The sequence below is a fragment of the Neomonachus schauinslandi genome, chromosome X (assembly GCF_002201575.2).
Source record: "Neomonachus schauinslandi chromosome X, ASM220157v2, whole genome shotgun sequence".
NCBI lineage: Eukaryota > Metazoa > Chordata > Mammalia > Carnivora > Phocidae > Neomonachus > Neomonachus schauinslandi.
Window position 1 is genome coordinate 69,789,474 of NC_058419.1, and position 23,422 is coordinate 69,812,895.

A 23,422-nucleotide genomic window follows, 5' to 3' on the forward strand; every position below is an offset into this window, starting at 1 on the left:
CAGTATTGTGGAAGGCTAGTTTGAATGGGTGTGGCTGCTCAGGTGTTATCCACTACTAGTGTGACTGGTGGCGACAACCTAATCTGGTGCCATCGGGTGTCATTTTATACTTCATCCATTGGAAATATTTTCCTATATAACTCACAATGGATCAAAGACCTAAGTATAAGAATTAAAAATATAAAACTCTTAGAAGAAAACGTAGAGGAAAAACCATGACACTGGATTTGACAATGATTTCTTGGATATGAAACGAAAAGCACAATCAACAAAAGTAAAATTAGATACACTGGACTGTATCTCAATTAAAAACTTCTCTGCATCAAAGGACACAACAGAATGAAAAGGCAACCTATGGGAGAAAATATGGGCACAGCATGTATCTGATGAGAGATTAATATCCAGAATTTATAAAAAACTCCTACAACTCAACAACGGAAACCAAATAACCCAATTCAAAAATGAGCAAAGGACTTGAATAGACCTTTCTCAGAAGATATACAAATGTCCAGTAAGTACACGAGAGGATGGCTCAACATTACTAATCATTAGGGAAATGCAAATCAAAATCACAATGAGATATCACCTCACAACCATTAGAATGGCTACTATCAAAAAAATAGTAAGTGTTGGCAAGAGTGTGGAGAAATTGAAATTCTTATATACCACTGATAGGAACGTAAAATGCTGCAGCTGCTTTGAAGAAAGTAAGTATGGAGTTTGCTCAAAAAACTAAAAATAGAACTACTGCGTGATCCAGTAATCCACTTCTGGGTATATATGCAAAAGAACAGAAAACAGAATCTTGAAGAGAGATTTGCATACCCATGTTCACAGCAGCACTATTCACAATAGCAACCCAAATGTCCATCGGTGGATCAATGGATAAACGAAATACGGTATATACACACAGTGGAATGTTATTCAGCCTTAAAAAGGAAGGAAATTCTGGTATATGCTACAACATGCATGAACTTTGAGGATATCATGCTGGGTAAAATAAACCAGTCACATAAAAACAATACTGTATGATTCCACTTAGGGGAAGTACCTAGAGTAGTAAAATTCATTAAGAGACAGAAAGTAGAATGGTGGTTGCAGAGGCTGGGGGAGGAAGAAATGGGGACTTGTCATTTAATGGCTAACAGAGTTTCAGTTTTGCAAGATGAAAAGAGTTCTCACGGGGCGTCTGGGTGGCTCAGTCGTTAAGCGTCTGCCTTCGGCTCAGGTCATGATCCCAGGACTCTGGGATCGAGCCCCACATCGGGCTCCCTGTTCCGCGGGAAGCCTGCTTCTCCCTCTTCCACTCCCCCTGCTTGTGTTCCCTCTCTCACTGTGTCTCTCTCTCCGTCAAATAAATAAATAAAATTTAAAAAAAAAAAGATGAAAAGAGTTCTGGAAATTGGTTATATAGCAGTGTGAACATACCTAACGTTATCGAACTGTACACTTAAAGGTTAAGGTGGCAAATTTTGTTATGTATATTTTACCACAATTAAAAAAAGAAAGAGTACATACTGAATGAGTCCATTTATCTAAAAATGTAGAAAATGTGAGCTAATCTATAGTGACAGAAAGTATCAGTGGCTGTCAGGGCACAAGGAGGGTAGAGTGAAGGGAGGAGACAGGAAAAAGGAATTCCAAAGGGGGTACAAAGAAACTTTTGGGGGTGACAGATACATTCACTATCTTATTATGAGAATTCACAGATATAAACATACATCACAACATATCAAATAGTACACTTTAAGTACGTGCTGCTTATAGTATGTCAATCTTATCTCAATAAAGCTGTTTTTCTAAGAAAAAGGAAAAATAGAAAAAATAAAAATGGGTAAATGGGATGTACTAATAAAAATTAGCATAAAGCCAGGGTGCCTGGGTGGCTCAGTCAGCTGAGCATCCAACTCTTGATTTCAGCTCAGGTCATGATCTCAGGGTTATGAGATCGAGCCCCACATTGGGCTCCATGCTCAAGGTGGGAGTCTACTTGAGATTCTCTCCCTCCACCCACCCCACCCACCCCTGCTCACACACTCTCTCACTCTCTAAAAGAAGTAATTAATTTTAAAAAATTAGTGTAAAGGGGCACCTGGGTGGCTTAGTCGTTAAGCGTCTGCCTTTGGCTCAGGTCATGGTCCCAGGGTCCTGGGATAGAGCCTCGCATTGGGCTCCCTGCTCGGCGGGAAGCCGGCTTCTCCCTCTCCTACTCCCCCTGCTTGTGTTCCCTCTCTCGCTGTGTCTCTGTCAAATAAATAAAATCTTCAAAAAAAATTAGTGTAAAGCCTTACCTCATCATCAATCTTCATCTGGAAATCTTCCTCATTTTCTTCTTCTGGAGCAAAAAAGGACTTCTCACCATAGCCAGCATCCTGGAAGAGCACAAATCTAAGCACAAACCAATCAATAAATCGGAAAACACAAAGTACAAGTTTCATTAAGTACCAAGTACAGAATATCAAAGTACGTTGTAAAGTCTTCACTGTCTCTGTCACCACTCTACATCCTTAGGCTATCAGAAGATATATTACATTTCAGGGAACTTGCCAGCTGATATATAGATAGTTAAGGCCCATAAAGGAAGCTAAGTAGAGATGCTCATTACTGCAGACTCACTAACTCAGTGGTATAGCTGCGCTATCTCACCCCGGCTAGATCTTTCCTGTTTGGGCCTGAGAAGGATATTGTGCTTCTCTATAGCACATGTCCAGCACCATCACCTCTGCCCACCTGGAAGGCTATGGAAAACAACCTTGACGTATTTGCCCTATTTACATACCTGTCCTGTAAAGAACAAAGTTTAAAGTCACCACCCAAATGGATGAAACAATATGCCCTAAGTCCCTCGTTAAGCCTTCCCAATGATACTTAGCTATGCTGTAGTTTTCCTCAGAACCAACATACACAGAGTACCTCAGAGCCTGAATTTTTAAGTAACCGGTTAATAATCTAGTAAGCATTGTTTCTAAGCCAGTGAGGACAGTCTTCATCCTCATCTCTCTGAAACAAACGCACGGGCACAGGCAGCGCCTAAGAGGAAGGTGTTCACCTTCAGTCGCTGCTCTGCAGCTATCATGCTATAATAAGCACAGCACTGCTCTGGAGACACCATAGCTCTGATCTCCTCTTCAGTTGGTAAACGAAAATCAGACTTCAACACCCACCAGTTTGAGTCCATCCCTAGAAAAAGTAGAGAGAATGAGACCATTCTGCATTCCAAAGGCCCTTCCACTGACAGCAACAAGGATAACAAACCGAGACTGAACCACGCAATGTCCCAGAAAGTCTAGCCACAGTTAGCCTGACTGCCGAAGAAAACCCCTGCTGCTAGGTTTCCTGCACCTCATGACATCGAACATACAATGAATTTCCTGGCAGGCACAAATCAAAACACAATCAGAGCCTCCATAATTAGATTTACTACTTCCCTCTTTTGATGACTATCAATTTCTAAATCTGTGAGCTGTATGCTTATCCTTTCATTGAAAGCCATTAATTCCTTTCTTAGAAAGAGACAGAACAAATAATTAGTCACAAGTGATGACCTGTGCGTTTGAAGTCAGCACAGAGCTTTAGCCTCTTCCGGATGCTACTTTCTGAGTGAGAAGGAAAGGCTTTTTTTATATCTTCCATTCGGATCCGCCGTGGCCGATCTTTACTCTTCCAGAAGAGGCGGTAAATAAAAACCTGCCCAACAAACCGAATGTTTTTCATTTGGCAAAACAGAGGACAAAAGTGCTCGCCAGGGCTCCTTCCCCTGCTAAGCCCCTATGTATTTTGATCTTTCCTGATGTGCCCCCAAATCCACAATACCCTGTTATGTGCATCCTGACCCACCTCCCTATTCTGACATTCTTACCTGGAGAAAGTCTCGAATATGTGTATTAGCCCTTTTGGAGTTGGGCCCAGGAACTTCAAACAAGGGGCACTGCTGGCCGACCACAAAAATATCCACTAATTCCCGAATATAGTAACCTTGTCTTGTCCGAATGATAAGGAAGTCAGTTTCTGGCATCTTATGAAGGTAAATTGGGGCACGAAAAAGATTGTTCTCAAATGCCTACCAAAAGTAAAAACACAAAAGTTATATACAAAGAAGCCCTAGGAAATTTAGTCAACTAAGGAGAAAGGAAAATCAAGCTTGTTTGCTCTCCATCCCCATAATGCCGTCTAAAACCTATCCAGTAATACAAACAAACTGGAATATGGAATGTCAAACAGGATTAGAAAGTAAATTTTTACCCACTGGCTACCTTTAAGAGTCAGTAGTAGGGAAACTACAGGATTTAGATTCAGATGACACTGACTCTGCTACTCACTGTATGATGTCAGATTAGTTATTTAATATCTCTGAGCTTAACTGTCCTCATCTACAAAATAGAGATACTTTAAAATGCCTATATCTTGCAAGACTGCTATGATTATATACGACAATGACTCCGTAAACTAACAAGTACTATATTACTACCCTAGGCCCAGCATAGCTCCTGACAGAACGTAGGTAACACCAAAACATTTGTTAAATAAATTAATAAAATGACAAAACCAAAACTAATGGGAGTAGAAAGTGTGCTAGAAAAGACAGACTAAACACAAAGGACAGAAACATTTGAGCTTAAGTAGCAGCCAGATAGGGACCAATCAAGCCTGTGATTCGAGAGAAAGACTTCCCGGAAAATCAGAAAGGAGGACAGAAACAAAGAAAACCTTCAATATATGGATGTGGATAGAAAATTCTAAGTGTGGGGGGAAGAAAAGAAAATTTTAAGCGTGAAATGGGGAGAAAAACAGAATTACAGAAGATAAAAGAGAGTTTTCTTTAAAGATTTTATTTATTTATTTGACAGAGAGCGGGAGAGAGAGTGAGAGAAAGCACAAGCAGGGGGAGCAGCAGTGGGAGAGGGAGAAGCAGACTCCCCACTGAGCAGGGAGCCTGATGCAATGCGGGCCTCAATCCCAGGACCCCGGGATCATGACCTGAGCCAAAGGCAGACGCTTAACCAATTGAGCCACCCAGGCACCCCGATAAAAGAGGATCTTTAAGAGACTATAAAAGTAGCCACAACAGAAAGTTATAGGGAGAGGAAGGCCAGGAACAGTCTAAAGATGCTTTGGGAGAATAAGCAATAGTAGTAATAGAATACACTAGCTGTAAGAGGAGGAAAAGTGGTTAAGACTACCAAGAGAAATGGAGGACAGTGCTAGAGATGTCCTCACATCATTCGTGCACCTCTGTACTTCCCTTTAACAAAACATGTAAAAGCTCTGTTATCAGAGGGCCTCTCTACACCCATCAGAACATAAAGGGGGGGGGGGCGGGAAACACTTTACTATGGCTAAGGACTGTAAATGGCATGGTTCAGGTGTGCTTTAATACCTCAAAATGATCATGACTAATACAATGAAAATACACCAATTCTGCAGATACACATTAAATACTCATTAGTTAACTACAGTAAATTATTAATCCCAGGTTGACTTCCGTATGCCACCCAGATGTTTCTGGACTTCTTACCAGTGTATGTTTTCCAAAAACTATTTCAAATTTAGTTTACAAATAACATTATTAGGAGCCAGTTTTAAAAAAAAAGATCAAAAGAAAATTTGGGGACTATAATCATTTGGGGATTATACTGATCCTCCCCATACTTCATATATAAACAGTACCTCAATCAACTAGAATTGGCTCTTTCTGGGCTCATGAGCCCCTCACCTGTCAAGTTCCTTAGGAAAGAGTTGTTAACAGGAAAGAATCCCTCACCTGCAGCAATTGGCCAGGATGGAGAGAGCCCAAGAAGGGAGATGTATGGCAGTAAACAGTTTCTCCGTATTTACAATCTGGGGCTCCAGGATCTTTTCCAGGTTTCTAGAAGGGACACAGAAGACCCAGTTACTATCACAGACTAGAATCAATAAACCTACACAAAATATTCCTTGAGCATAGCGTTTCAGCAATATTACCCACTACAAAAAAGATACCATTTCTTTCTCCCAAAAAATTTACAGCATAAAAAAGACAAAATATATGTTCGCAGACTATTGCTGGATATGTAATGACAACTATGTTAGTAACAAATGTTTTCTCAGACACTCACCCGTTTATAGTAGTTTTTTATCTTGGTTGCCATGCCAACCTGCATCATTAATGGTCCATTTTCCTCACTGTATTCTGCAAGAATAAGATCTCCATCTTTGCCTGTGAGGTCCTGAGGTGTGCGCATAAAAAACATCTCTCCACCACCAGAAGCTTGTCTCTCTTGTTCTCTCATCTGCCCAGAACAAAGAGAATACAGTTCAGCTCCTGACAGGACGAGAACTGCAAACTGATGTTCATTCTGGGACTATGACACCAAAAATGATTTTGCCTTGCCTTTTTTTAAACTTCATTGTAAAAGTTTTCAACCATGAAGTTGACACTATGACCACTTACTATCCCACCACCTAGATATACCTTTATATCTTACATTATTTGTTTTATCTAAAATTATCTCTACAGATTTTGCTGATCATTTTTTAAAGATTTTATTTATTTGACAGAGAAAAGGCGCGTGCACAAGCAGGGGGAGCGGCAGGCAGAGGGAGAGAAGCAGGCTCTCTGCTGAGCAGGGAGCCCGATGCAGGGCTCGATCCCAGAACCCTGGGATCATGACCTGAGCCGAAGGCAGACGCTTAACCGACTGAGCCACCCAGGCACCCCCTGAATCATTTTTGAAAGCTGCAGTCATCATGACACTTCACCCTTAAGTATTTTCACATGCATCCCCTAAGAATAAGGATATTCTCCTAAATAACTATAATAACATTCCATCTGAGAAAAAAGTAATTCCCTAATATCATCGATATTAATATCATGTCCGTTTCCCCAATTTGTACTCTACCGTCTTTTACAGCTGTTTTTTTTTTGTTTTTGTTTTTGTTTTCCTAAACAGAGTTCAGTCATACCTTAGCCTTCTTTTTGATGTGTTTTAGCAAGGGCTGGACTGAGTGGGGACCTGGCTGAGAGAGTGCCCCGAAGGAGTACTTCTTCAGAGGTGGGCGATGGAACTGCCGAAGTTTGATGGGCCCCATATGGGTAGGAAAGAAGGGCTGTCTTAATTCCACAGCAGGAATCGAGTGCTAAGACAGGAAATACAGGGTTCAAATTAAATACTAACTCCAGCCTAGGCAAGATTTACCCATATCCTCCATCAAAACAAGGCAGTGTTTCCCATCCATCACAGAAAAAAATGCTACCTGTACCTGGATAATATTTCCTCCAAAGGTGCCTCGAAGACCCTGCTGCTTAGGGTAGTAATATTCATCATTGGAGAGATTCCATGGATCTTTCACTTCTGGCTGAGACATGTTCTAATGATGGGACATCAAAGTGATATCAAATAAACCTTAGTCAGACTACCCGTCTCCCATTACCTTTCTCTGTTCTTCTAAACACCCTGGGGTCCCCTCTCCCTCCGCAGACCTGCTGTGGTTCCTCTTTGATGACCCCCGTTTTCCCTAACAGAATTCGACTCTTCTTCAGAGATGATTCCTTCTTACTTTCCTTGGAAGGGGAGTTGGAGGTGGCCTCTTCCTTTTCGTCAGGAATTTCTAAGGATGAAACAAACATCACACTGGAGATACTATCCCTGAAGATTCACCTTCCCAACAGATATCTTTGCACTTCCTAACCAGATCTCTTATCCCACCCCAGACCACTTCTAGTAGGTGATTCAAACAAACTACACTCCTGGAATCTCAAAGGTACTACTTTTCAATATTCCTACATTATGAGTTTTCCCTAAGCAAAACAGAAATACTAGAAACAGCCACAACTTTGCTCGCTCAACTGCTACCTAAAAGTTCTAGTCTTTTTAATTTATTTTTAAAAGTAGGCTCCACACCCAATAGGAGGCTGAAACTCACGACCCTGAGATCAAGAGTCACCTCTCCACTGAATGAGCCAGCCAGGCGCCCCCGAGAAGCTTCTAGTCTTGACCTTCCCAACCTTTCTGATCTCCCCCTGTCCCTTGACATTAGCAGCAAGCTGTCAATTATGGAGAAGGAACACTGGTCCCTGCCAATAGCATACCCAAAATGAGGTTCTCATCATTGGGATCAAGTGTCAAAACAGGAGGTTCCAACAGCCGGGGCATGGCCTGAGCATCCCAAATGATATTGTCCTCCCAGCGTCCATACACCAGCTCCTCATTGTCAATGGGAAAGATAGAGTACCAAGGCTTGTCATCATCCAGGGTGGCTGCAAAACCTACTCAGAAGAGAAGGAAACACTCAATGAGACAAAACAACTATGCCCCCCCCCCTTTTTTTTAAAGATTATTTATTTATTTATTTGACAGAGAGAAAGAGACAGCAAGAGAGGGAACACAAGCAGGAGGAGTGGGAGAGGGAGAAGCAGGCTTCCCGCGGAGCAGAGAGCCCAATGCGGGGCTTGATCCCAGGACCCTGGGATCATGACCTGAGCCGAAGGTAGACGCTTAATGACTGAGCCACCCAGGCACCCCAACTATGCCCCTTTCAATCATGATTCCAGCAAAGGGAAAAAGAGCAAATGTTAGTAAAGTTATTCATGCAGCTACTGAAAAGGAGCCTAGTGCATACAGTGTATTTCTCCCTTTAAAAATAGTTGCAGACAAAATGTTCACTGCAATATTTTTCATAAGACTCAAAATTTAAACAGCCAAGTGTGTTTAATAAGGGACTGGCTAAAGAAATCGTGGTAATAAATGATATGGTAAAATATACTAACAATAAATGCTAGTAAGATATATATAAAAAATACAATAACTATTGGTGAATTATGAAAACATCCATTTAAGAATACAATGCAACCAGCAAAGCTTTTAGATAAAACGACAGAAGGAAAAAAACCTCTTCCTTAGATTTAAGAATCAAGACATTTTTGTTTTCCTCCAAATTATAAAAGTAATCCAGGGTAACTGAAGGGAAATACAGAAAAATATAAAGGAAACTGAAGCTGTCTGTGATCTCACAAACCAGAAATAACCACTGTGAATCCCATAGTGCATTTCCTTTCAGTCAGCTTTCTATGATTATATAGTGTGCTTTTTTTTTTCCCACTTACAAAACAGGTTATCATATATGCCACTTTGTTTTTTTTACTTGAGTTTCCCATGTCATTAAACATTTTTATGAAAAACTTTGAATGACATAGAATAATACTGTTATCAAGTGAAAAGCACAGTATACAAAACTGTCTACAAAAATGAGCTCAACCACATACACACACAGAAGACAGAAAACCAAAGTACACCGAAAAGTTAATAGTCGATCATCTCTGGATAGCTGGATTATCAGTGATTTCTGACACTGTCTTCTATTTTCAAAGTTCTCTACATTAAGCATGACATACCTTTTTTTTTTCTTTTTGCATACTTAAGGAGAGAAAAAGCAAATTCTAGCATGATAAAGACAAAGGGGCTGGCTTTAAAAACAGAAGTAGACCATAGAGATAAAGCCTTGTTCTAGTTCGGAAAGACCATTAACTTTAAAGTGGTTTTCACATTTTTCTAATGAGAAATCAGAGTCCACCCTAGCTTGTAAATAGTGTACAATTTCGGGGCGCCTGGGTGGCTCAGTCGTTAAGCATCTGCCTTAGGCTCAGGTCATGATCCCAGGGTCCTGGGATCGAGCCCCGTGTTGGGCTCTCTGCTCAGCGGGAAGCCTGCTTCTCCCTCTCCCACTCCCCCTGCTTGTGTTCCTTCTCTCGCTGTCTCTGTCAAATAAATAAATAAATCTTAAAAAAAAAAGTGTACAACTGATTACGGACTAGAATCAGGGCTCAGGTTGAAACCATTCTGCTGCCCCTCAGCAGCAGCAGAGAGCACAGCTGAACCCCCTCAGGATGACGGAGATGAAGGGCAGTGTGCTAGACATGGCCGGCACAGAAGCGCACCTTGCTGAACATTGTAGGCCATGGCATTCCTGGTCATGCTGGAAGGCAGCCAGCCTGCCAGGCTTGCACGCTGAGGTTTTGTTCCTTTGTGTTTGACATCTTCCCCATCCCAGATGATATCATCTTCCCAATGCAGCTGTGTCACCATCAGGAAGTTTTCATCAGCCAGAAGGTCAGCGCTGTTTTCCTCAAGTTTCCTGAAGTCCTACAGAAACGGAGAAGGAATAACAAATCCCTGAATGGTCACTGGTCAAAGTTCCCACTCCAGATCCCCCATCAGACACATCGAATGTGGTCCCTGACTTGAAAGAACCTGATGATGGAGCAATGTCTGCCTCTTCCCACTCCTGGTCCAGCGCAGCACTCACTGTCCAAACAGAACCCTTGCAATCGGGCCTAGTTGCCAGGGCGACATACCTCAACAAGCACAAGGCTTAGAACCTCCATCTCTCACCGAAGACACCCTGCCCGGTATCTCCCCAACTAGAAAGCAAAGTTAAGTAAAACGGAGAGGGCCCTGGGCACAGATGCCTTTCTGACATATCAGCGTCGCTTACCTCCATCACTCTACATTTCATCACAGGTTCGTGGTCCATTTTTCTCAGTTTGAAGCCATAATCAAACCCACTGCCATCTTCAGGGACACCCAGCATATCATACCACAGTCGAGCAGGCCCGTAACGCCACTCAGCCACTCTTGGTTTGGTATCGGTCACTTTATCTGTATCTCCAGTGGACTGGGAAAACTTGGACTCAACAGGAGCCATCATTGTAATCTGTAACAGAACAAAGCAGGAGGGGAGGAGGCTTTCCTGATCCCAGATGTCCCAGGGCTAGAGGGAGTCCACAGTCAGGAAGGGAAGTCAGAGGAACTATAAGGATGATTCTTCAACAGGACTGGAATTAGAATGGGAACAATGGAGCTAGATCAGGGCACACTCTGCCTATCATTCAAACTCCTATTCACCAGTGTGCGTACCACCAACTGCAGGCCCGCAATACATTTCTACTCTAATAGGGAAGGAACAGCCACTAAGACCGAACTCACGATTACTTGTTCATAATCAGCACAGGACTCTGCCTGCTAAGGTGGTATTTCCAATTTAGACATAAGCTAGGGAGAACTCATTTGTTCCTCTTGTAGGTCTCAATCCCAGGTCTCTATTTTGCCTACTTCATCATCAGAGAGACACTGCTCTGGAGGCGGTGGTGGAGCGTAGTCATAGTTCCACAAAGACTTCTGGCTGACTTCTGACTCTACTGAACACTCCACCTCCTGGATCTGCTCTTCCTGTATCAGCTCCCGGTGCTTCTTTTTCCTCTTTCTCCGAGCACTCCGCCAAACAGATGGGACGTTCTTCCCTGGTCCAAAAAGACGTAGGAAGCGTAATACCTAGAACACAGAGACTCAAAGACTCAATTATCAGATAGGAAAACAGCAGCATCCGGGTCTGCAAACTCCCTTGAGGGGTCTACTCGGCTGTGGAGGAGGGACTGAGGAGTGCTGAACTCAGAGTTACAACATCTACCAAGGAAGTAAAGAAGCATCCCTTAACAATTTGGACTAGTTCTTTTCAGGCAACAAGGACAATTTCTAACGAGAACTACATAAATCACAAGTATTATCATCAATGCATATGACTTTTTTAAAAAGACCCAATACAATGTCATTGAATAAGAAAACTTTTAGATCTTATCCATTCTATATTCAATATTTTAGCAACAGAGCTCAGCATTTAGGAGAGGTCAGTGGTTTGCAATGTGGGCATTCTCCATGGAAAGTACCTTCCCAGGCCGAAATTCCGGGAAAAGTTCTGTGACGCTCGGCAACAGCTTGGTGGCATCATGCTGCATAATCCCAGCCAATGGTAGGGTCAGCTTTCCATCTTCAGATTCTGCCTGTGTTGCTTCTTGAGGTCCCATCTCAGATTCTGAGTCAGAGGAACTACTGAAGTCCACTTTCTCTGAGGCCAAAGAGGAAGGGGCAATGATGGAGGGCAAGATGATGCCTTCTCCATCCTCAGACACTGCAACAAGGAAGAGAAACCCCTTTGGCATGTAACTGTGAGCATATTTCCTCCGATTCAGCCAGTACCCACTCTAGGCTATATGCATGGCTCAGTGGCAGGGGATATAGTTCCAAGCACCCAGATCACTAGGTATGCAACCCAGAAAACTCATTCCAACTCATTATCTCCCACCATCCCCAACTCACCTTGTACCCGGTACCCTAGGGTTGTGATGAGAGAAAACAAACACTATTACTACATTTACTACTTTCTATACATATATTAAAGGAATGTGATCAATAGCAAAACTATATGACACTTTTATACCAATCAGGTCTTATCATTTCTAGTTCGGGGACCCATAAACTGAAGAATTTTTTTTTAAGCCCACAGGATGATAATGAAATTGTTTAACATAAAATAAGATCCAGGACATAAAGTTATCAGATGTTATTTAGCCTGCAGACTAATGCAGAAATGGTGAAAACTCTAACAGGAGAAATTTAGGCTAACATAATTCTCAAAATACAGGAGATGAAAAGCACTGCTTTCCACAATCTCCTAGCCTAGGACAGAGTTACTGGTGGCCGACACAGGAAAGGTGGAGAAGATCACTAAAGCCCTTGCCTTGGAAATCTCTGAATCTGGTAGTTGGCTCTACATGATTTATGCACATTCTAGGATGCCTTCTCCATTTAATCCTTTCTTTTAAAGAAAGTCATCTAGACAGGTAGTTTCCAAATACTAGCATGCGTATCAGTTGCATCAGCAATTACTGGGAGAACACCTGGAAATTCCTGGGCTCTATCCCAGATCTTCAGAATCAGACTCTCTGGGTGAGTCAGAAATCTGTATATATTTTTTTAAAGGCTTGGGATGATTGTGATGGGCAGCCAGATTTGAGAACCACTGACGTAAACTACTTTTTCTTGAGTACCTGTTAAAATACTGTTGCCAAATGTTTTAAAAGTAAAACTTCCCTTTGACATTAACATCTGAAAATTGTATGAATCACTTCCAGAAGTTGTATCCTCTCCTAACAGCTTAATCTTAATAGCTCCCTATGGGTATGTCAAAAGCCTAGATCTATGAATGGAACTTTTCCTTGGACAAAAGAAGACAGTCTCTACTTACCACCAGCAAGAGCATCCTGGTCCTTATCCTTCTTCATTGGTCCTGGAGGTGGAGGTGGAGGAGGCATCAACTTGCAGTCAATGTCTTCACAATCAGCATCATAGTCATCTTCATCATAATCTAATGAAACCAGCAAGATGATCTCCTCAACATCCAGAAGGTCGCACAACAGCCCCGAGTTTGTTACGCAAGAATTTAAAGCACCACATGAAACACTATACAGATCCCTTAAGAACACACAGGAGGTGCAGCTTCGCCTTCAGAAAGAGATGATGACACAGTATCACCAAATACTAGAACACTATGTATACCTCATATAGAAACTGAGGGAGGTCCCAAGAACCGTTTAAAACCTTTGTTCCTTGGGCGCCTGGGTGGCTCAGTTGGTTAAGCGACTGCCTTCAGCTCAGGTCATGATCCCAGGGTCCTGGGATCGAGTCCCGCATCGGGCTCCCTGCTCTGCGGGGAGCCTGCTTCTCCCTCTCCCACTCCCCCTGCTTGTGTTCCCTCTCTCGCTGTGTCTCTCTCTGTCAAATAAATAAATAAAATCTTTAAAAAAACAAACAAAAAAAACCTTTGTTCCTTCTCCCGATCAAATCCTATTTGATTTTTTATTTTCATCCTGCTCAATCTCATAATTGAATTTAACATTCTTCCTTCTCTGTCAGTTTCCTTTAAGACTGAACTTTCTCTTCCCACTCCCCAAATCTTTGACACACTTTTTTTGTCTACCTTCTGCAGTTTATCTTTTCACTGACCTTTAATCTCTGGCATCACTCAACACCTGATGGTGAACACTCTTTTATTCCTCTACACAAGCTCCATTCCCTTACTCAAGAATCACCCTTATCCAGATTAAGCCCAGATCTGTAGGTCTTGCCCTGACTTACCCCTCTACAGTCACACCGCATGTTCTGCCGCCTAAAGAACCTTTCCACTCAAGGGCGCCTGGGTGGCTCAGTCGGTTAAGTGTCTTCCTTCAGCTCAGGTCATGAGCCCAGGGTCCTGGGATCGAGCCCCGCATCAGGCTCCCTACTCAGCAGGGAGTCTGCTTCCCCCTCTCCCTCTGCCTCCTTCCCCTGCTCATGCTCTGTCCCTGTCTCTCTCTCTCTCAAATAAATAAACTAAAAATATGTATTTTTTTAAAAAGAACCTTTCCACTCAGATATTCCACAACTGCATCTCTCATCACACTGAAATATCCTTCTCCTCTTTAAAACTCCCTTTCCTTACTATCAGTACCACCTCCAGCCTCATTTTCCCAGCTTACGACTTTAAGTCTCCTGTCTCCTCCATCAATCTCTTACCCCCCAACACAGCTTTTCCAATCAATCATTAATAGTAGTCATTACAGCAACTTCCATTTACTTAGCTCCCATTATATGCCAAGTACCTGTAGTTATTTTATCTATAATCCTCCCAAGAATGTTGGCAAAGTAGGAATTATTCTGAGATAGTGAAATGACTTACTCAGGGTCACAAAGTTTTTTTTTGTTTTTTTTTTAGATTTTATTTATTTGAGACAGAGAGAATGAGAGAGAGAGAGAGCACATGAGAGGGGGGAGGGTCAGAGGGAGAAGCAGGCTCCTTGCTGAGCAGGGAGCCCGATGCGGGACTCGATCCCGGGACTCCAGGATCATGACCTGAGCCAAAGGCAGTCGCTTAACCAACTGAGCCACCCAGGTGCCCCAGGGTCACAAAGTTTTAAATGACAAAGTAAGGCTGGTTGAACAACAAAGCCTATACTCTTTCCAATGTACTTCCTCACTTACCAAGGCCTACTGATGTTTTATCAGCAACTCTCAAGTTTAATTCTGCTTAGCATTTTCCACAGTTGTCACCCTACTCGAGACCTTGATGACTTTACATCTAGCCTGCAAGAACAGTCTCCAAGTTAGTCTGTCCCTTTACCCCTTTTCTAATCAAAACCCCAAAGCAACAAGTATCACTTCTCATTTTCATTTAAGAAGGAAAGGCAACTAATATTTACAGAGCATCTACCATGACACCGTACTATGTAGGTGCTTTCAGTCCCCGTGATAATGAACTTAAATTCCCACATAAGACCCATTAATGAGGTATTATCACCTTTATTCCAGACTAGAAAACTGAGGTTTTATTACAAATCCAAGCCTCAAAGACTGAGCAACTTTCCCAGGTTCAAACTAAATATGGTGCTGGGACTTGAACCTATCATTCTGACTCCAAAGTCCATTTTCTTTTCATTATACCACCCTGCCCCTTACTCAACAATCAATGTTGATATACAATCCTTTATGACATCAAATCCCAAGTAAGGCATACATACAAGTGCTGTCAAATTACTCTATCCTTGGTCCTTGCTATCTAGCGGTATGTTTTCCAATCCTTTCAAGAAAACCTGCTGGCCAAGTCCCCCTGCACCTATTCCTTATTTCTATCTCCAAACCTTTAGACAAGCCATGTTTTCAAACCAAAATGCCCTGCTGCTTCCTCTCCATGAAACCCTTTCAAACTTTTGCTCAAAATTCACCTCCATGACATCTTTTCTAATGACCTCCACCCACTTCCAATTATTCCAAAGAAGAATCCTTGTAAATCAAGCCATGTGAAGGGGCCAATGCCAGAGAAGGAAGAACTTAGGACACAGGTGAAGGCACCTTCATTGAATAAGAGAACTTGGAAATAAGCATCCCAGAGTACTAAGACTACCAAATGCAGCATCCTCCTTTTCTAGGAGGTCAGCTCATAAAAACCAACTAGGACACCCCCACTCGTCCTCTTCCTTAACATCCCTAGCCAAGGCAACAAACCCAAACCTGAAAATTCCAGTATTCCCTGAAAATCAGAGCTGCTACCACCTCCCCCTTAGCCTAAGCCACGGTACTCAAAAATAACAGTTCGGTACTCAAAAATAAGTTACAATATTTGTCTCAGATATTCTGTCAACCTCTTGAAATGAAATACACTACTCTATACAGAAATATGAGCTTGTAGCTGGCTTATGTCTTTTTATTATGAGTAATTATGCTTCGTGTTTGTTTATCCCATCTTCCCCAAATGATAATAATATCCCTGAGAGTGAGACCTGTATCTTCTCTTTTTCTGGGTTACCTCCTGTGTATGTGGTACGGTTAAGTCTCGCTCTATAACAAGCACTCAAATCCATCAACTGGTCCCGAAATCTAATTCAAAGAGGTGGACAATGAACAATGAGCAACCTCATACAAAAGTGTCAAGAAGTGAGAGGTAGTGTAAGGCAGTGGAAACAATTATATATGTGTCAACTATACCTCAATTAAAAGTTGTAAAAAATTACAAGTCAAAAAAAAGGAACTATGATCAGTAGCTCTAGGTTCCAGCCCACAGAACTAAGCTCAAGATCAGAAAATGGATTTTATTATCTTTGTACATACTATCATAGTTTATAGCCCATAATAGCTCAATAAATGTCTAATAACCTGAATTATTGAATTAGTCAAGGTCTGCCACTACCTTATAGAACTTTTAATAAAGTCCCACATCTTATTAAAGACCAAGTTTTCTTTATCTGTGATGAGGTTAATAATAAATAATCACTAAGAGCCCTTCTAGCTCTGATTCTGATTCTATATGTAGCACCTTATACCAGGGAGAGAAACCTATATTGTGAGCAAGCATTAAATGCATTCTGTCAGCATATAGGTGGTGAGTGATTAATAGAAGTTGAGCCAATAGGGCGCCTGTGTGGCTCAGTTGGTTACGCAACTGCCTTTGGCTCAGGTCATGATCCTGGAGTCCCAGGATCGAGTCCCACATCGGGCTCCCTGCTTAGCGGGGAGTCTACTTCTCCCTCTGACCCTCCCCCATCTTGTGCTCTCTCTCATTCTGTCTCAAATAAATAAAATCTTTAAAAAAAAAAAAAGTTGATCCAGTAAATATGTGTGCTCATTTATATATGACATTGTATATACTTAATCCTCCTTGAACCACCAAGTCCTTAAGAGCAAAGACTGAGTTCAAGTAATATCTAAAACAGTGCCATGAACCCTGTAGGTACTCAAATACTAGATGATAAGGAAAGCACTATCATCCTTACTTGGCATTCACCAAGAATTTGGGGATAACCAATATGAGGAATAAACATCTGAGTATAACACTGCCCCAGAACACACAAAAAAAGACAGCAGCTAGGGGCGCCTGGGTGGCTCAGTCGTTAAGCGTCTGCCTTCGGCTCAGGTCATGATCCCGGGGTCCTGGGATTGAGCCCCGCATCGGGCTCCCTGCTCAGCAGGAAGCCTGCTTCTCCCTCTCCCACTCCCCCTGCTCATGTTCCCTCTCTCGCTGTGTTTCTCTGTCAAATAAATAAAATCTTTAAAAAAAAAAAAAAAGACAGCAGCTACATGGAACTGAGCTGACAAAAAGAGAGAAGCAAAGGATGGAGAGCAGGAACAATGGCAGAAAACATACATAGAAACAAAATGGACTACACAGCAAGAAAATGAACTGGAATGCTCTACTGATGACACTAAAGAATCACCTGAGTGGCAAAGGGGCTGCAAGCTCCCCATTGTCTGCTGGTATCTTCGGCTTTCATCTTCTGCTACCTCATTGATGTCTGAATAGTCCACAGCATCTTCTGTACTCCTGATCCATCCTATAAGTAAAAGGGGGGGGGGGGCAGGTATATCTCAACAAAAACTCTCACTCCCTTAAATAATTCCCATTGAAAAGTGTATACACAGTAAATGGCTAGCCTCCTCCCTCCTTACTCCCCATGACCCACACTTCACCTTCATCATTTACCAGGGCACCATCAGTCCCAGTCAATTCTTCATTTGCGGTGAGTTCAGTGATCAGGCTGCCCAGACCCAAAGCCCCCAAGCCTGCCAAGTGCTTCTTACACTCCTGAAAAAGGGACAGCACCAGAGTCAAAGATAACAACTAAACCTAAGCTTCCCACACCACAAGGCTTATTTCCCTGGTCCAGCACAAAGCTGTAAATCCATATTAAATATAACTCTGCATGTGCTAAAAGGAGCATCACATTCCAGAACTGTAAAGTAAATCTTCCACTAAACTCCACATTGATCAGATCTTTATCAATATATTAAGTCCAATTTCATCACCATACTTTACTAAGAAAAGATTAGTCAAAGAACCATCACCAAGATTAAACAAATGGAACAGTAGTTCTCTGAATAAAGGCTAAGGCAAATGAGGTCCCTGGGATTAGGGAAGGGATGACAAGAACTTTTTTTGCTACCTTTTATGTGTTTGTGTGTGATGCAGAAGAGGAATACTGATCAATATTTTTTCCTTGAGAAAATGAACCTAAATGAAAGTAGGTAAGGTCCATTTGAACACGGGAAACAATTTCATGAATGTCAGTGAAAACTGTGGAAAACTACCCAAGAAGTGCACTGGACCAGAAGGGGTCTGCCTCAAATAGTCTGAACATTCACTGTTCTAAGAACGGAGACCTGAACCACACGATTTGTCACAGGTTCTGTCCAGACCTCTTGCTCTAGAGCCACCTCAAGTCAACGATGTCAGACAGGCAGTTTCGAGAATCTCCAAAGTCCTCAGAGCAACGGCTTAAAAGCAATATCCCTAGGTTACGCTATTTTTCCGTCTGCCTTGTTAGGATATGATCCCCAACGCCACCCACATCAGCGCCCCTGACCTACGAGGGCTTGCCTACAGTTCTCTCTTCTTCCCACCCTCACCCAGAACGGAGCCTCCACACTCTCCGTTATGCACGCTCTACTAGAATAGTGTCCGCTTCTCATTTCCTCTCTTTACGTTAACCGCGCCCTCTCATAAGGGCTCTATTCTAAGCACCCTCTACTCTCCTCACTCAGCCGCACCACCCCCGACCCTATACACACGCCCGCCCCCTCACATCATCCAAGACGCTTTCCCCCTCCAGCTGTCCGGCTCCATTGATGTTGCCGAAAAGGAAACCGGCTAAAGAAAATGGGCCGCCTCCAGCGGAATCTTCATCGCTGTCCGTGTCTGACATGATGGCGGTTGTGGTGTCACCAGAGGCTGCGGACAGCAGCAGATCCCAGCCTGGTCCCATGGACCGGAAATAAAAACATTAGTCGCCCAGAAGTGACTTACAGGGCTCCTTGACCCCACCAGGCCCTACCGGAAGCGGAATAAGGGGGGGCGGGGAATAACCGGAAAGACCGGCCGGCCTATGAAAAAGAATTGGTTGCACTACTTTACTAACGGCTTTTGATTCGACCGTACGCGATCAGGAGGTTGGTTATGTGGAAAGCGGTTGGTCAAAGAAAATGTTGGGCCCCGCCCCTTCCACTAATCTGCGCATGAGCATTCCCGGTGCACCGAGTTAGAGTCGCGGCTGTTCCTCCAATCAGAAGAAACTGCCTGGGTCACGTAGCCTACGTTCTACTAACCGCGGGTCACCACGCCGCGGTACGCGGAAGTAAAGGTTAGAAGCAGTCCTCCGTTCTGTCTGCGGCGTCGTTGCTTCTTAAGGAGAAACTGGCCGTAAATTGCACTGTGCCAGAGGTACCTATCCAAGTTGTTTTGAATTGACATTTCCCCATGGAAATGAAGTCCCCTCCCCCTCGGTTTCTTTCGGGAAGTGTGAAAAAGATGAGTAAAAGGAACAGCCGATCCTTCACCTAGGTTCACAATTGTTAACATTTTTACAGGTTTTATTTTTTTTAAATTTCTGAACCATTTGAAAGTAGGTTACAAATATGTGATTCTCCAGCCCTAAAAATGGACATTTTTCTACATAATCACAATCATTATTGCATCTTTAAAAATTAACATTAAATCGTTATCATTTAACATACAGTTCGTGTTTCGTATTTAGATTTCCCCAGTTGTCCTAGTTGGAGCATTTTGCACCTCAATCCAGGATCCGCTGAAGGTTCTTGCACTGCACTTGGTAATCTCCCTTCAGTCTTAATCCAGAAACACCAGCCTTTGTGTTGCATGAACTACAGTTTTTTTGGAAGAATCCAGGCAAATTGTCTTCAAAGTATTCCATATTCTGAATTCGTCTGATTGTTTCTTCGAACTGATTTACGTTAAATATTTTACCGGCCATCAGAAGGCACAAACGTCAGGTTGTCACACTATTGGTGATGCTGTATTTGAGCGCCAGATCTCTCCATTGCAAAGGCGCATTTTTCCTTTTGTAATTAAGTAAATGGGGTTGAGATTCTGTGAATATTCACCCAATGGTTTTAGCATCCTTTAATGATACTTGCCTGAATCAATTATGTTAGGAGAGTGCAGAAGGGTGATTTTTCTAATTCTTAAATTCCTTCTACGCTTATTAAGTGGATTTATTCAGTAAAGAACTTGGGTCTTACCTCCCTTCTCCCGTTTTTATTTTAATGTATCATAATCTAGCACCATCATTATCCTTTTTGATGCTCAAACTGTTCCAAATTTGTCCAGTGGGACCCACTTCACTCTGGCTCCTGTGTTATTAGTCTTGGAGTACTTCCTTGCTTTTTGGCGCAAGATGTTCTAGGCTTAACTGTACATTTCCTGTCCCAGACCCAATATAAGCCATTTCTCCAAGGAGCCCTGATATCTTTTAGTGAGGCATGGTATTTAGAAACTGGGCCATCATTGCTTATAGGCCCTTTCAGTGGAGAGAGCTAAAAAAATGAGTTAAAGGGCACCTGGCTGGCTCAGTCAGTAGAGCATGCGATTCTTCGTCTTGGGCCTGTGAGTTCAAGCCCCACATAGGGTATAGAGCTTACATTTTTAAAAAAATAGAAATAAATAAATGAGTTTATACTAATACCTCCAATTCAAGTCCAACACCACAGGGTTCTCCCTCACTTTTCCCCATTTCATATTTCTGTCTTGGTTCTCTTACAATTAAAATTCTGGTTCCCAACATCCATATATTGACTCTTTTCAGAATTACAAGGTGGATACCACTACCAACAATACACCTAAGTAAAGTTCAGAAGTTCTTTGCAGTTTTTTGTCCTTAGAATATATCCTATTAAGGATATATAGTGTACTGTGTGTAAAAATTACTTGAACCATTTTTTTCCCCTCTGTGGAGTTGTTTCTGTTTTTATTCAACTTTACGATTTGCTTTTAATATACTTTTTTATATAATTTAATTTTTAAAATATGTAAATTTTAAAAAAATTTTTTTATTTAAAATATGTAAATTTTGACATGGTTAAAAGTCAAAAGTATGTAAAAAGCTATTTCCAGAGAGGTCTTGCTCCCATGCCTATGCCCTCTACCCCAGTACCCAGCTACTCCCTGTAAGTAACCATTCCTTAATTTCTGGTTTATCCTTCCTGTGTTTATTTTTTTATTGAGGTGTAATTGACATATAACATTCTATTAGTTTCAGGTGTACAATATAATGACTTGATATTTGTACTTCCTATGTTTCTTTTTGCAAAAATAAGCAAATGAGTATACATATTACTTCTTCTTTTTCATTACACAAAAGGTAGCATACTATATATACTCTTTCACCTTGCTCTTTTTCACTTAATAATTTAGCCTCAAATCACAGTGTACCACTTTGTAGCACTCTTCCTCATTCATTTTTATTTCTCCTTAATACTTCATTGTATGGATGTCCCTTGGAATGTTAACAGTAGTTACATTTCTAGGCCAGATGACAAACATCTGCCAAAATCTGCACAGCTGAGAAGCTGCACTTTGGTAATGAAAAGTTATAGGAGAATATAACTGCTATACTAATATTTAAAACAAAAAAGCAAAATGGAATATATTTCTAAATGTACTTTATTTTTTAAAAAACTTTACTTATTTGACAGAGAGAGAGCCAGAAAGCACAAGAGGGGGGCACAGGAGAGGGAGAGGAAGAAGCAGGCTCCCCGCTGAGCAGGGAGCCCAATGCGGGCCTTGATCGCAAGACCCTGGGATCATGACCTGAGCCGAAGGCAGATGCTGAACTGACTGAGCCATCCAGGCACCCTAAATGTACTTTACAGTGCTTCTTAGATGCTTGTGCTTAAGGAAAAGATTCAGCAGGAGGTAGATGGAGGCTTATAGAATGGGGAAGGGGGGAGCGCCTGGGTGGCTTAGTCGGTTAAGCATCTGCCCAGGGTCCTGGGATCGAGCCCCTCGTTGGGCTCCTGGCTCAGCGGGGAGTCTGCTTCTCCCTCTGCCACTCCCCCTGCTTGTGCTCTCTGTCAAATAAATAAAATATTAAAAAAAATAATTCTAAAAAAAAAAAGAATGGGGAAGGGGACTTCACATACTATAAATAATAAAGATGCTATTCTTGACTCAAAACGTGGTTTTGTATAAATTTACCATATGACCCAGCAATTTCCAGCACTCCAGTATATACCCAAGAGAACTGAAAACATGTCCACACAAAACCTTGTACACAGGGGTGCCTGGGTGGCTGTTGGTTAAGCAACTGCCTTCATCTCAGGTCATGATCCCAGGGTTCTGGGATCGAGTCCTTCATCAGGCTCCCTGCTCAGTGGGGAGTCTGCTCCTCCCTCTCCCTCTGCCTGCCGCTCCCCCTGCTTGTGCTCTTTCTCTCTGTCAGATAAATAAATAAAATCTTTAAAAAAAAAATGTTGTACACAAAGGTTCACAACAGCACTATTCATAATAGCTAAAAGGTAGAAACAATCCAAATTTCCCTCAATTGTAAGTAGATAAAATACGGTATATCCATACAGTGGAATATTATTCAGCAATAAAAAGAAATGAAGTAGGGGCACCTGCCTGGCTCAGTTGGTGGAGCATGTGACTCTTGATCTAGGTGTCGTAAGAGTCAAGCCCCACGTTGGGTGTAGAGATTATAAGTAAACTTTAAAAATCCGCCCCCCCAAAATAGTAAAGCACTGTTTTAGGCAAGGTCGCCCTCTAAAGGGGAACAGAGGGGCCTATGAGTAAATTTCCTAGTGCTGACCAGGAAAATGCATGTTGACTAGTTAAAGGTTATATTCCTGGTGGAACTGAAACTCTAGTTAAGTTAGGTATTAAGTCTTGGTTTTACTGATCTGGGGCTCCTCGCCTTAGTGGGCCTGTGGTTTTTCTTTTTGACACTATGTACTATAGAAGATAAAAGATACATAGAACTATGGGAATTTAAAGAACACTTTACTTTCAAATGACCAAAGTTCTTTGAGGGAATAGAGCAATTCTCTTAGAGTCAAACTAGGATGCACTGAGGGGAAAAATGGGAGAGGCAATAAATATAATTAGGGGGGCGCCTGGGTGGCTCAGTCGTTAAGCGTCTGCCTTCGGCTCAGGTCATGACCCCAGGGTCCTGGGATCGAGCCTCGCATCGGGCTCCCTGCTTGGCGGGAAGCCTCCTTCTCCCTCTCCCACTCCCCCTGCTTGTGTTCCCTCTCTCGCTGTCTCTGTCAAATAAATAAATAAAATCTTTAAA

At 42.2% G+C, this 23,422-nt stretch overlaps 1 protein-coding gene across 1 annotated transcript in view; it reads right to left on the reverse strand.

Moving 5' to 3' along the window:
- The window catches only part of LOC110571624 (transcription initiation factor TFIID subunit 1), a 73,615-nt gene extending 54,506 nt beyond the window's left edge, over window positions 1–19,109 (reverse strand). Inside the window, exons 1-18 of the mRNA XM_044911602.1 lie at window positions 18,920–19,109; window positions 17,808–17,922; window positions 17,555–17,671; window positions 13,057–13,176; window positions 11,699–11,940; window positions 11,088–11,306; window positions 10,471–10,689; window positions 9,914–10,118; window positions 8,069–8,245; window positions 7,460–7,587; window positions 7,240–7,347; window positions 6,943–7,116; window positions 6,096–6,269; window positions 5,762–5,866; window positions 3,860–4,060; window positions 3,546–3,687; window positions 3,050–3,180; window positions 2,292–2,372 (exon numbers count right to left, since the gene is read on the reverse strand). Coding sequence (XP_044767537.1) covers window positions 2,292–2,372; window positions 3,050–3,180; window positions 3,546–3,687; window positions 3,860–4,060; window positions 5,762–5,866; window positions 6,096–6,269; window positions 6,943–7,116; window positions 7,240–7,347; window positions 7,460–7,587; window positions 8,069–8,245; window positions 9,914–10,118; window positions 10,471–10,689; window positions 11,088–11,306; window positions 11,699–11,940; window positions 13,057–13,176; window positions 17,555–17,671; window positions 17,808–17,922; window positions 18,920–19,099 — 2,838 coding nt within the window. The 5' untranslated portion in view covers window positions 19,100–19,109. The remainder of the gene's footprint in view (window positions 1–2,291; window positions 2,373–3,049; window positions 3,181–3,545; window positions 3,688–3,859; window positions 4,061–5,761; window positions 5,867–6,095; window positions 6,270–6,942; window positions 7,117–7,239; window positions 7,348–7,459; window positions 7,588–8,068; window positions 8,246–9,913; window positions 10,119–10,470; window positions 10,690–11,087; window positions 11,307–11,698; window positions 11,941–13,056; window positions 13,177–17,554; window positions 17,672–17,807; window positions 17,923–18,919) is intronic.
- Window positions 19,110–23,422: the final 4,313 nt, after the last annotated feature.